This window comes from Lathamus discolor, chromosome 6 (genome assembly GCF_037157495.1).
Source record: "Lathamus discolor isolate bLatDis1 chromosome 6, bLatDis1.hap1, whole genome shotgun sequence".
Taxonomy (NCBI): Eukaryota; Metazoa; Chordata; class Aves; order Psittaciformes; family Psittacidae; genus Lathamus; species Lathamus discolor.
In genome coordinates, this window is record NC_088889.1 from 1407826 (window position 1) to 1421997 (window position 14172).

At 56.5% G+C, this 14172-nt stretch overlaps 1 protein-coding gene across 2 annotated transcripts in view; it reads right to left on the bottom strand.

Annotated features, from left to right (window-relative positions):
• BAHD1 (bromo adjacent homology domain containing 1) overlaps positions 1-14172 on the bottom strand; it is a 43656-nt gene that overhangs the window by 3319 nt on the left and 26165 nt on the right. For both annotated transcript variants that reach the window (XM_065684140.1, XM_065684139.1), the window contains exons 2-6: positions 10757-12397; positions 6538-6899; positions 3728-3887; positions 2679-2755; positions 1252-1343 (exon numbers count right to left, since the gene is read on the bottom strand). In XM_065684140.1, coding sequence (XP_065540212.1) covers positions 1252-1343; positions 2679-2755; positions 3728-3887; positions 6538-6899; positions 10757-12380 — 2315 coding nt within the window. In that variant the 5' untranslated portion in view covers positions 12381-12397. The remainder of the gene's footprint in view (positions 1-1251; positions 1344-2678; positions 2756-3727; positions 3888-6537; positions 6900-10756; positions 12398-14172) is intronic.

A 14172-nucleotide genomic window follows, 5' to 3' on the forward strand; every position in this document is an offset into this window, starting at 1 on the left:
CCTTGAGCACTGCCAGGCATGGGGCAGCCACAGCTTCTCTGGGCACCCTGTGCCAGCGCCTCAGCACCCTCCCAGGGAAGAGCTTCTGCCTAAGAGCTCAGCTCAGTCTCCCCTCGGGCAGGTTCAAGCCATTCCCCTTGGCCTGTCCCTACAGGCCCTTGTCCCAAGCCCCTCTCCAGGTTCCCTGCAGCCCCTTCAGGCACTGGAGCTGCTCTCAGGTCTCCCCTTCAGGAGCCTTCTCTTGTCCAGGCTGCCCCAGCCCAGCTCTCTCAGCCTGGCTCCAGAGCAGAGCTGCTCCAGCCCTCGCAGCAGCTCCGTGGCCTCCTCTGGACTCACTCCAACAGCTCCACGTCCCTCTGGTGCTGCTGCCCCAGAGCTGCATGCAGGATGCAGGGGGGGGTCTCCCCTTCACGCAGCAGAGGGGCAGGATCCCCTCCCTGAGCTGCTGCTTGCACAGGTTTACAGAACACACAGGATATGTAGGATGATTTCCTGCCTTAGCTTTTAACTCCAGATTGTATTTTCCTGTCCTGTCCTGCATTGATGTCCCAGGGTCATACAAGTACAAACGTTTGTGAGCTCCTTAAAGCATACATTCAAAACCCGTGCAGACGAGGCCCTCAGTGCCATGGGTTAGTGGTGGCCCTGGCAGTGCTGGGGAATGGTTGGACTCAATGATCTTAAAGGTCTTTTCCAACCTGGTCGGTTCCGTGACATTACCCAAACCAGACTCAGGGTGACTGCAGAGTGGAAGCAGCACTCACACTCTGCAGTACACAACTCGTACACAGAGTGTGCTTCATCCAGCTCCAGCTCGACCAGTCTGTAGGGCTGGGACCATTCTGCTGGGTGATGGTTGGGAAGGGAAAGACTGACAAGAGCTGGAGGCAGATGAAGGTCCCAGAAGGCTTCCAGTACCTGAAGGGGGCCTATAGGGATGCTGGGGAGGGACTCTTCATCAGGGACTGTAGTGACAGGACAAGGGGTAACGGGTTCAAACTGAAACAGGGGAAGTTTAGATTGGATCTAAGGAGGAAATTCTTTCCTGTGAGGGTGGTGAGGCACTGGAGAGGTTGTGAGTGCTCCATCCCTGGCAGTGTTCAAGGCCAGGTTGGATGAAGCCTTGGGTGGGATGGTTTAGTGTGAGGTGTCACTGCCCATGGCAGGGGGTTGGAACTGGATGATGTTGAGGTCCTTTCCAACCCAAACCGTTCTCTGCTTCTCTAACCGCAAGTGAAGAGCACCACCTACCTGCAGTACTCTGCGAAGGTCAGCACGTAGCATTTCTCCTCGATGCAGGCAACACTGTTCTCGTCCTGATGCCGGGATGCAAAGATCTCGTTCTGCAAGAGAAGGAAGGAAGAGGTCACCCCAGAGCCCACATCTTCACCCAGCACCCTGAAGAGGAGTCTATCAAAGCACGTTCATAGCTGATGCTCCTTAGAGCCAGCACTGCACATAATCCAGACGCCTTCCAGGAGTTTTGGATCTATTTACAGTGTGCACCAGAACTTCATCCAGCAGCAGGTTGGATCTTAGGCAGAAGCTGTTCCCTGGGAGGGTGCTGAGGCGCTGGCACAGGGTGCCCAGAGAAGCTGTGGCTGCCCCATCCCTGGCAGTGCTCAAGGCCAGGTTGGACACAGGGGCTTGGAGCAAGCTGCTCCAGTGGAAGGGGTCCCTGCCCGTGGCAGGGCTTGGAGCTGGAGGAGCTTTAAGGTCCTTTTCAACCCAAACCAGGCTGGGATTCTATGAGATGTTCATCAGAGAAACTGAACCACCACACCTTGCTCTGCACCTTGGGGTTTTGGGCTACTCCTTCAATCAGCACTACCTGAGTCATCTCTGACAGGCCCATCCCCACTGCTCAGCCCAAACCCTCACTCGCAGTTCAAGTCTTGTGCAATGAGGCAGCTGTGCACAAACCTGGCTCAGTTCCTCCTGGCCAGGCTTCCAGTGCTCCCTGCACTGAAGTGCAACTGGATACAGTCACGCTTCACTGATGGAGCAGGGAACTATCAGGTCCCACGTTCTGGTTTCAAAACCCAGCTGCGCCCTGCATCCAGGCAGGTGCCGTTCCCAGCTCTCATCCCCTTAGGTAAGAGAGCAAGACAAGGAAGAAGGCACCAAGCATGTGATGGGTTATACGCAGCAGTCACTTCTCCCTTCCCAGTCAATCCCAGCTTGTTCTGTCACCCCATGCAAAGCAGAGCAAGGTGTGAGGCCGTAATGATTCACACGGGTTTACTTTTAAGAAGCAAACTATTAAAGTGGCACAACAGCCCCAAGTCAGGCTTTAATTCTCATCATAAATCTGGACAGGGGAGGATGACGCAGCCACTTCTGCAGAACACAAACGCATTGCTGGAGTTTAAGCAGCAGATTAAGGGATTTATGATAAAGGCAGCATGAGATACGGGCGCTCCATGGCTTTGAACACTGCCAGGGATGGGGCAGCCACAGCTTCTCTGGGCCAGCGCCTCAGCACCCTCAGAGTGAGGAGCGCCTGGCAGCAGCTGCCTCCCAGCCAAGCGACAGCTCCATTCACTGAAACCAGGAGCTCAGCCCCGAGTTTGAGCCCAGCCAGAGGTACCGGGAGCCCCTGGGCTCATCCCCTCTCCCCAAAGCAGCGCAGAGGCAATGGATGCTCTCACCCCCGGGGTCGTGGCCGTCCGTCTCACCTGGTGCATACTGGGGTTGCGGCCCCCTTGCGTGTGCTCTGGTCTGTAGTACCACAGGAGGCTCATCATCAGCTCCCCTGCAAGAAGATGCATTCAAACACGTCAAACCTCACGGAGTGTTTTCCCACTAATATCCAGCCTCCTCCTGCTCCGTCCCTTTCATTCCCATTGCGCTCACGGGGAGGCAGCTGTGCTGTGATAAATATTTCATGCTGAACTAGAGGTGTCCTTTTGTTACAGCAAGAGGCTGTATGAAGTCGTCATGCTGCTGCTCTCTCACACCTTCACCCTTTCTACGTGTGTTGCATTGCCACAGAGAGGTCAGGGAGGCATAAAAATAGAACAGAACACACAATTCCGGCCTTTCCATGTGAAGGAAGCATCCACTTGGACACAAGCTGGGAGAGGTGCTCATCCAAAGCTCAGCACCTGCAGCATGAAGTCCAGGTTAATGCCGGAATTGCTGCTGCAGGGTGATGTGACGAAGATGGGCCTCACCACACGCTGACCACTTTTACATGTAACTTCTTTTCTGCTTTTAAGCCAGACCTGTGCTTTGCAACCTCTGGCACAGCTTCCTTGGCTCGAGTATCACTACTCAGACCTGGGACCACAGCATCAAACCCACACTGCTCCAATCACCACCTCTCCTCAGGTCCCATCACAAGGTTCTGCAGACAAGCCCGTGCTCCACACCAGCTCCCAGCCCAGATGTTGGGGAGAGCATCTGAGTAAACAGCAGCTCCCGAGACGTCTGTTGCAATGAAATCATACAGGAGATGGCTGCTAAGATGGGCACTTGGCAGCTATTCCGTGCTCTCACACCCAGGAAGATTTTGATAACCAGTCCCAGGCTTGTGATTAAAGCACATTCAGCTCCAGGAATGACCTGAATGAGAGCCATGGCATTAATCTCTGCCTCTTCATCACCCGGGCTGGCAGCAGTGGAGCTCCCCCAACACACCCGCAGCATTCCCCAGATCCATCACCCCCTGGTTCCACCTCAGCTCTCAAGCACAGACACAACAGACACCCCGCTGGCTCAGTACCTGTCTTGGGGTCTTCCCACAGTGCCGATATCTTCGCCACGTAGGGCATGGATTTCTTCCGGGGTCCTGACTTCAAGAGGACCGTGTCTCGCACCCGGATGATCTCCCCGTCTCTCTCCACAGCCTGGTAGCTCTTGCGAACGGCCGGCTCCGGTTCGTTCTGCCCCATGAGAACACAGAAACAAAGCAACCTGAGCGCAAGGGCAAAGCGTTGGTTCAGTGTCTGCTACCCCGACCACAGACCGCTTTTTGTCCTGCTGTGAAGGCAAAACCTGCCTGAGCCTACTCAGAGCTGAGCGCTTCCGCTCCAACAGAACTCCAGGAGAGGTCACCCAGCGTAAGCCCACTCAAGGCATCACTATTCCCACCCGGTTGGTTCATAACAACAACGATCATGGAATGGTTTGGGATGAAGGGACCTTAAAGCTCCTCCAGCTCCAGCCCCTGCCACGCGCAGGGACCCCTTCCACTGGAGCAGCTTGCTCCAAGCCCCTGTGTCCAACCTGGCCTTGAGCACTGCCAGGGATGGGGCAACCACAGCTTCTCTGGGCACCCTGTGCCAGCGCCTCAGCACCCTCACAGGGAAGAGCTTCTGCCTTCCCCTGTTTCAGTTTGAACCCATCTCCCCATGCCAGGTCAAAGGAGTCTCTTCTTCCATGGGCAGGGCACGCACAGGTAAAGCAAGTTCCCTGAGGAGCAGCACCCAAGTGCTCACAGGTCACACTGGTTCCAAACGGAGCAGCACACACCTACTTCTGCCCGGTGCTGGCAGTGAGGAGCAGCTCACCAGAGGACATTTCTGTCACACTCAGAGCTACAGAAAAGAAGATATATTTTGAATAATATTCATTTACCTGATACCTTCAGTACCTGAAGGGGGCCTATAGGGATGCTGGGGAGGGACTCTTCATCAGGGACTGCAGTGACAGGACAAGGGGTAACGGGTTCAAACTGAAACAGGGGAAGTTTAGATTGGATCTAAGGAGGAAATTCTTTCCTGTGAGGGTTCTGAGGCACTGGAATGGGTTGCCCAGGGAGGTTGTGAGTGCTCCATCCCTGGCAGTGTTCAAGGCCAGGTTGGATGAAGCCTTGGGTGGGATGGTTTAGTGTGAGGTGTCCCTGCCCATGGCAGGGGGTTGGAACTGGATGATCTTGAGGCCCTTTCCAACCCCAACTATTCTATGGTTCTATAAATGTTGCAATAAAACTTTAAGTATTTCACATAACCAGGGCAGGGAGGTCATGGCATAAAGCTTTCCTTTACAAGATTCCCAACACCTCCTTCATGCCCTCTAACATCACAAAATGATCACTTTTTGGACAAGAAACGAGGGATTTATGTTCCTTCTGTTCTAAAACTCCTTTGGGAATGCCTGCGCAGGACGGGTTTAACCTCCTGCCACAGCACCCAGGCAAAATCAGAAGCCTCAAGTGCCAGGACTTAAGGAGATTAAGGGTGTGCTGCTCCTTTCCGAGTGTCAAAGTCTGAGTGATGGATGCAAGAGGCCGGTCTGTGGCTTCTACAAGCTTCATTCTTGCACAGCCCATAGTGCCCATACGCAGCCTGAAGAGCTGACGCTGCAGAACCTGTCCTGGAGGATGCTCTCAGCAGCTCCAGGTTACACCAGTGCACCCAGCAGCAGCACAGACACATCTGCCTGGATCTTACTGCATGGTCTGTGCCTTGTCCCACCTCCCCAGAGAGCACGGGGGTCCAGGTCTCCAGGCCACAGCTCTGAGGTTTTAATAACACAACGGACATTAAGTTCTTCCTCAATCAAAGTGGACTTTGCTGTAGTTAATTCAGTTCCCTGGCAGGAAACCTCCCATCCTGCAGGAGCCAAGGACAGACAAGGAGTATAGACAAGGAGTCGTTGAAGGCGTGACTGGCCATGCCATCACATAAGAAAGGGGATACTGGCTGCTTCAAAAGGTCCATCTGGGAAGCGGGACACTGTCTCTGTGCTCACTGGGAGATCCCTGCTGGGCTGCAGACACCGTCAGTAAGAACAGCACCTTACAAGAGCCGCCTTTAGACAACCGCTCCTTCCAGTGCAGCCAAACCACCCCTCATGTGCCCAGGCAGCTCTGCCCTAATCCCAGGGGAAGAAGCCGGAGGACAAGGGCTCTGTAGGACAGACTCTCGTGTGCCACAGGTGCCACCCCTGCAAACACCAAAGCCAGGAAGTACTCCTCACCACGGCTTGGGAGCTGATGCTAGCACAGGAGCAGCAGCTTCCCCTCCCTTCCCCAGCCTCCTGTCCCGCTGTGCGAGGTAAAAGCAGGGCATGAAAGCAAACAAGGGCAGCAGCAGCGTGGCCTCGAAGGCCAGCCAAAAGGCGCTGTTTGCTGCTTTCACTCACTGTTTGCCTCCATGAGGCTCTAGATGGCACAGAGCGAGCACTTCCCCCCTGCCGCAAGGCCCAAAACACTCTCGAGTCTTCATGAAGACCATGAAATGGTTTGGGTTGGAAGGGACCTTAAAGCTCCTCCAGCTCCAACCCCTGCCCCGGGCAGGGACCCCTTCCACTGGAGCAGCTTGCTCCAAGCCCCTGTGTCCAACCTGGCCTTGAGCACTGCCAGGGATGGGGCAGCCACAGCTTCTCTGGGCACCCTGTGCCAGCGCCTCAGCACCCTCCCAGGGAAGAGCTTCTGCCTAAGAGCTCAGCTCAGTCTCCCCTTGGGCAGGTTCAAGCCATTCCCCTTGGCCTGTCCCTACAGGCCCTTGCCCAAAGCCCCTCTCCAGGTTCCCTGCAGGCACAAACAGGTCCGGCTGCACACCCAGAGCCCAGCACCCCACAGCCACCTACCACCACGTAGACAGCCTTCTCGCAGGCTGCGCCCACAGGAATCCAGCCGTTGGTGGCTCTCCTCCTGCTGATGCGCTGCTGCTTTGGGTGCGAATGGCCTCCGGCTGCTTTGCTGTCCGAGGCGTGGAGACAGCCCGGGGTATTCCGGAGGCCGGATTTGGAGCCGCTGGGAGGCTTGGAGCTCTGGGGACATTCCCGGGCCATGGTCTGAGGGTCTGAGTTGGGGGTCTGCAGATGAGGAACGGGTTCTGCAGCCGGTGGCACGCTGGGTACAGGACATCCTGAGAGCGGGTGGGCAGGCGACGCGGGGTGCCCGGCCACGGGGATTGTGAGGTTCAGCTGGTCCAGAGACTTGCAGCCTTCTGACAGGAGGGAAGAAAAGAGACATTTCAGATGGATCCCATCTGAAATACAGGAAACTGCACAAGAGTGTCCCCAGCTGCCACTGCTTCCACCCGAAATTCATGGAAGCCCTGGAATCCCTGAATCCCAGCCTGCTTTGGGTTGGAAGGGAGCTTAAAGCTCCTCCAGCTCCAACCCCTGCCACAGGCAGGGACCCCTTCCACTGGAGCAGCTTGCTCCAAGCCCCTGTGTCCAACCCAGCCTTGAGCACTGCCAGGGATGGGGCAGCCACAGCTTCTCTGGGCACCCTGTGCCAGCGCCTCAGCACTCTCTCAGGGAAGAGCCTGTGCCTAAGAGCTCAGCTCAGTCTCCCCTCGGGCAGGTTCAAGCCATTCCCCTTGGCCTGTCCCTACAGGCCCTTGTCCCAAGCCCCTCTCCAGGTTCCCTGCAGCCCCTTTAGGCACTGGAGCTGCTCTCAGGTCTCCCCTTCAGGAGCCTTCTCTTGTCCAGGCTGCCCCAGCCCAGCTCTCTCAGCCTGGCTCCAGAGCAGAGCTGCTCCAGCCCTCGCAGCATCATCCCCTTTATTGCATTACAGCAGTGAGGCCTCTTCCCATTATAACTTCATTTTGCGCTGTCGCCTGGGTTTTAAAGCAAAGACATTTGTAAGCCTGTGCTGCTCCAGTGCCAGTGATGACACCGCAACGAACCCATCTGAAACGGCCCACGGCACAGCAGCCTGTAACACACATCGGACTGGCTGGTACCCAAAGCAGTTCCGGCCTCTCAGTATGTATAAAGGAACCCAAAGGCTTATCAAAACGAGGGAAGGATTAAACCACACTGGAGGAAGTAGCCGGCTTCCTTCAAAAGCCAAATTCCAAGCAGGGCAAATGAAGATTCTCCAAACGAACTCCACAAACATGACACAAGGTGGAACAAAGCTATGTAAGATGAATCACGCTGCTGCCTTCAGCAGAACCAGGTCCCTGCAGCAGCCTCATTCACACAACAGGTCGGTCCATCGGCTGCCTCCACCTCTCAGAAGCACAAGAACACCTCACACCGCTCGAGGAGGCACAAAACCAGCCCTCAACCAGGCCAAGGTGTGCAGCACAGGAGCAAGGAGGATCTCGGTTACCTTCTGTCAGCAGGAGGGAGGCTCCCGGGCCGGTATAAAACACCCCTGGTTCCTAAACCTGGAAGCTCTTTGGGGTGAGCAGGAGGGTGGCTTCAGGCAACCCCCAGGAGATGCCCCCAGGCTGGAGCATGCTGAATGGGGCTGCTGAAACACCTGTATGGGAGAACCCAGCTGAGCTCCCCTGGCTCCAGCTGAGTAACTGCTGCCTCCCCAGTGCAATCCCTGCCTCCAGGCTCCTGTCTGACCCTCCCTAAGAGGGCTGCAACAAAGGCACTGCTGAGGACTGGTAGAGACCATCGCAGACCCTGCTGAGCCCCAGCAGCAAACGCTCCTGCAGTGAGCAGAGAAATGAGGCTGTGAGCTCGTGTCCCGCTTGGCCTCTCAGAGCACTGAATCACCTTGGAGGATCCTGCTTACAAAAGCACTTTTCAAGCTCGAGCTAAAGCAGGACAAAGCTCCACAAAGGCATCGACTGCAGCTGAGGGCAGCAGCACAGAGCCCAAGGCTGCACGCGCTCCCAGCCCTTGCATCGGTAGGAAAGCAGCATCTCCCCCAGCCTGCCCCATCTCATCCCACTACTCTGCTTTCAAACTGCTCACTGCAAAACATCCGACAGCCTGATCCCTTGATCTGTACCAGACAGCGATGCTTCCATAGGAACCCCACTGAATCCCAGCCTGGTTTGGGTTGGAAGGGACCTTCAAGCTCCTCCAGCTCCAACCCCTGCCACGGGCAGGGACCCCTTCCACTGGAGCAGGTTGCTCCAAGCCCCTGTGTCCAACCTGGCCTTGAGCACTGCCAGGGATGGGGCAGCCACAGCTTCTCTGGGCACCCTGTGCCAGCGCCTCAGCACCCTCACAGGGAAGAGCTTCTGCCTTAGCTCCAACCCTGTTTCAGTTTGAACCCATCACCCCTTGTCCTGTTGCTCCAGTCCCTGATGAAGAGCCCTCTCCAGCATCCTTGGAGCCCCCTTCAGACACTGGAAGCTGCTCTGAGGTCTCCACGCAGCTCCTCTCCTCCAGCCCCAATGTTCTCAGCCTGTCAGTGAACATCTTGAACACAGCAAGACAGATACGACACAAGGCACAAGGCACATCCAGCTGGAGCCCCTCGGTCCAGCGCTCTCAGATGGGAGCCTCCTGCTTGCAGCCAAAGTCCTCCTTTAATTCCCTAAAATCACCCACTCCAGGGAAGGATGAGGTGTCCGAGGTGCACACATACGGAAAAACGAGCTCCTAAGCTGAAGTCCCGTTTATATTCTAGGAGTCCTCCCTCTACGCTTCAATCCACAGAACAAAGTCTCACTTACTCTGATGTTACAAGCCCTTAACGCTGCTCGCAGGAGGGAGATCACACCAGGGGGGATGCCAGCAGCGGGGTGACACACGGGCAGTAAATACACACCCTGGGAGCCACAGCTGCCCTGCCGGCACCAGGAGAAGCCACCAAGGTCACGGGGGAGGCTGCACGCTGAAGGACGCCGTGTTCGCATCCTCCTGGCTGCACGAAGCCGGAGGCCCCAGCACGTCCAAGCGCGGCAGCAAAGCAGACTGATGTGACCGGGGGCAGTACCTGGGGAGCTGGAGACTGCTGCTGAGCTTGTCTCAAGAGCATCCCACCTCAAAGGGACCCGCAGCCACAGGGAGCTGCTGCCGCAGGAAGCGGCACCGGGACAGCGGCGTCTCCAGGGGCAGAGGAAATTCGCCTTCAACCAAGCACTCCTGGGTTTCCTACAGGTGACAAAGCCCGGCTCAAACCCACCGCCGAACCCAGGCTTCGGCCTCCCACCTGGAGACCTGGTCCAAGCGGCTGAGTGATGCCCTCTTTGACTCGAGCACGTGGGTAAGGGACGGGCTCGCGTCCACGCGCCCAGCGGGTGAAGCAGCAGCCTCCTCTAGAGACCACGCACCTGATGGCTGCTGCACAAGTGCTGGGGGCTGACAAACCCCACCCCGACGATCAAAAGGGGGGTTCCAATGGCAAAGGCAGAGCTCAGGATAAAGCATTGCAGGCAAGGCCTGGAGCATGGGCAGGGGCCAGAAGGGAGCCAGACAAATAACTCCACACCTCCTGCGCCCTCGCCTTTTCTCATTTCAATGCCCCATTTTCAGACATGAAGAGCAAAGACGGGCCCACTCCTCGCCAGCTGACAGTGTGCCTGGCACTTTCACCACCGCAGGGAGATACAAGCAAGCATCTGCCCAAAGAGCAGACTCAAACCGAACTGCTGCCCAGCCCTGGCCTGTAAAATGTAAAAGGCTGCCTGCCCCATAGAGCTGACACCAGTGAGAGCCTGAGGACAGGCCCCCCTCTGCTTCCTCACACCACTCCATAAGGATGCTTCAGCCCCAAGAGCAAGCTTTTGGGAGCGGAGGAGGAACTCAGCCCGACGAAGCGGCACAGAAGCCTCGCAGAGCAAGTAGGAACTAAACCCCCCTCGCTTCAGCCAGATCAAAGCGCGGCTCCAGCGTGACAAGCCATGAGTCACCTCCTCCCTGCCCAAACCCTCTCACTGATTCTGGGCTTTCCACACCAAGAAGACCTTGCAGTGGGAACACCCCCCGAGGGCTCAGAACGATGGAAGAGGAGGTGAAACACGGATTCCTTCCGAGCCCCCCAAGCCGAGCAGCACCACGTGCAGAAGGAGCTTGCCTCCTGGCAACGCGACCCCTTCCTCAGGCAGCAGCCCCCCCTCTCCTACACCACCAGAGGAGATGCGCCTGGCACCCCGCACCTTACCTGCTGCGAAAGGCATTTTGAAGGGGTAGCTGCTCCGTCCTGCGTGCACGCTGCTGATCCTGCCCTCGGGCACGTGCACGACCCCGCAGAGGCTGTAGGTGCTCAGCGCCGTCCCTTCTCCGCAGCAGTACGGGGAGTTACACCAGTGCAGCGGCTGGAAGGGAGCACCCGCCGGCAGGGAGCTGGGCGATACCAAGAGCCCCTCGCAGGTGGCAGGCTGCGAACGCTCCTCCTTGGGGTAAACGGAGCAGTGAGAGTAGCCACCGTACCCGCTTTGGCCACAATAAACATAAAACCCATTCACAGGAGTCAGATCCGAGGCTTCGTAGAGACATCCGCAATCCGCGTGGTTCCCCGGCACTGGCAAAGGAGGGAACTGCTGCACGGGAAAGGAAGGCTGATGGAATTCCTGCTTGGGGGTCGGCGATTTCTCTCCAGGTCTTCCATACTCCGGCTTCATGGAAGCTTGTCCACCCATCAGCAAAGGCAGTCTGTGGTAGAAACCCTCAGTGCTAGCATAGGAGCTGGACAGGGACTCGTATGGGACAGGTTCTGCTGTCCCATAGAGCCTCGAGGAGTCCCGCTGCTCCCCTTTTCCCAGAGCACGTCCTGGCCAGCCGTGCTGACCTTCCAGTTTTAAGCCTGCCAATTCCTTCTTGGATTTGACACAGTTCTTCCTGCTGGCTTTAGCCCATTTGAGCGTGGATTTGGAACAGTGGTTCTCGGACTTGCCCTCTCCATCCGATTTACTCCTCGGCTTTAGGGGCTGGTCTTTCTCATGGGTCAGCTTCAGGAAGGCCACAGCATTGAGGCTGGCCAGTCTCTTTGGGGTGGGATGATGGGAGATGGCCCCGTCCTCCCTCTTTGTCCCATCGTCAAAGACCTCATCCAGCGCATGGTCACAGCTATTGCATTTCTGGCCGGGCTCGTGCCGGTGTTTGCCTTTACCCGCTTTCACGGCTGGTTTTTCCAGCGCGGGCCAAGTGTCCCCAGCTTTGCATTGCAAGCTCTTACCGGCACAGTCCCCACCGGCTTTAACGGCGTCCCTGCGGAATCGCCTGCCGGACAACAAGCCATCATCGCGTTCAAAGAGCAGGTTGTTCACAGCCTCCGCGTTCAGCGAGGCCAGCCGGCGCTTCCGGGGCTCTGACGGAGCAGGCTCCAGGTCCTGCTCCATCCCCGGATACGTTAGTGAGCACTTTCCCCCAGCTGCATCACTCTTCCCTGCTCCCCCAGGCTGAGCTTGTTCCGAGAACAGAGCAGGGCCCAGACCCATCCAGCTGGGCAGATCCTTGGTTTTACAGCTCTGGGGCTGTTTGGACAGGGATCCGGCCACGTCCTCCAGCCGCGTGAGGAGCACTTTGCACGTCTTCTTGTTGACGGAGGGCAGCAGGCGCCTGCGCAGCGGGTACGTCTTCCGCACCTCGTGCAGGGTCTTACTTCTGGTCGTCCCCACAAACCCACTGGGACAGTCGGGAGCCTCGGAGGCGTCTCCATCCCGCTGCTCTCCGCACTCGGCGCCCGTCCTGTCCATCCTCCTGCTGCCTGTGGGTGACGAAGCTCGGGCAGCAGAACCAGCTGGATGCTTCAGAAGGAAAAGTTGTTTCTTCCGGGCATGCGTCATAGGATCAAGGCCCAATCCTGCAGGGAACAGAAGGAAACATCTATTAACGTCCCTGCGAGGGACCCAGCTCCTCACAAAGCACCAACCGCCACTTAGGAAAGGTTTGGGGAGCTTGGTTCTGCACGCAGAAGAGTCTTTTGGGGTGATGGCCAGTTAAGCCTATTAAGAGACAGGATACAATTAGATGGGGTTTAATATTAAGCCATAGAACACGACAGTCATTAAAGCAAGGCGGGGACAACAAACACCACAGCAGCTGCAGAAAGCAGGGGATGGCCAGGAAGCTGCTTCAGCAGCCCCAGCCCACATCCCTCTCGCAGCGACGATGCTCCGAACACGTTACAAATGCTCAGCAAAGCTGCTAAAGCTCATCTCAGCACCGGTCCAGAGGCGAATCCCAGGTATTTGCCTGCATGTTGATACAGGCCCTTGGTTCCTTGTCATTTCGGAAACAAGCAGAAGGAAAACAAGAAGTCCACCTACTCGCAGCAAAAGCAAACGCCATCTATTAAGCTGAGCTCTGCCAACATCAATAAACTAAACACAGGCAAATCCCTCTCTGCAGGTTAGAACCTGGCTTCCTGCTGCTCCTGTCCTTCCCCACAGTTGCATTTTATAGAAGTTGTGGAGGTCAAACCACTAAATCACCGCGCTCAGCAGAACGGCCCTGAAAGGATCTTCATGGGAGGAAAGGAATTCCTCAGCTGTATGTCATTCCTGACTTTGCATGGGGATGCTGCGTCAAGTCCCTACTCAACCCCAACCAATTACTGCGCTATAAAGAGATACGGATCTGCACCCGGAGCAGGAGCCGCCTCGCTGAAGGCAGGGCTGAGCACACCAGCACCTCATGAAGCTGCCACGCACGGGATGGCTTCAGCACATCTGGGCTTTGCCGAGCATGGAGAACATTACAGACATGGTCCTGCTCTGATTCACTGCAGGAGGGAACCCGTCCTGCAAGGCACAAGGCATCGCAGCCTCCACAGCAGCTCGGCTCGCTCCAAACCCCCTTATTGCAAGAGGCAGAACCCGTTATCCAGAGCGGTGGTGGATGGAGACGTTCAAGGCCAGGCTGGATGCGGCTGTGGGCAACCTGATCTAGTGCAAGGTGTCCCTGCTCGTTGCGGGGGCTGGACTGGATGCGTCTTGAAGGTCTCTTCGAACCCAAACTACTCTGTGATTCTATGAAAGGTGAGGAGGAGGCACCAAACCCAGCAGAAACGGAGACAAGAGCTGGCTGCCTTCACCCACAGCACCAGCAGCAGCAGTTGTGTGCTCCAATCACGCAGTGACTTCATAGAATCATCATAGAATAGTTGGGGTTGGAAAGGACCTCAAGATCATCCAGTTCCAACCCCCTGCCATGGGCAGGGACACCTCACACTAAACCATCCCACACAAGGCTTCATCCAACCTGGCCTTGAACACTGCCAGGGATGGAGCACTCACAACCTCCCTGGGCAACCCATTCCAGTGCCTCACCACCCTCACAGGAAAGAATTTCCTCCTTAGATCCAATCTAAACTTCCCCTGTTTCAGTTTGAACCCGTTACCCCTTGTCCTGTCACTGCAGTCCCTGATGAAGAGTCCCTCCCCAGCATCCCTATAGGCCCCCTTCAGGTACTGGAAGCTGCTCTGAGGTCTCCACTGAGTGATATGGGAATAGATTCAATTAAGTCTGTATCTGAGCACTGGGAACAGCAGAAAAGGACAATTCCTTGCATTTAATGGTATTGAGGAAACCTCAGATTCCCTCTGTGGGTACCAAGGAGTTGATCCTTGTATTACC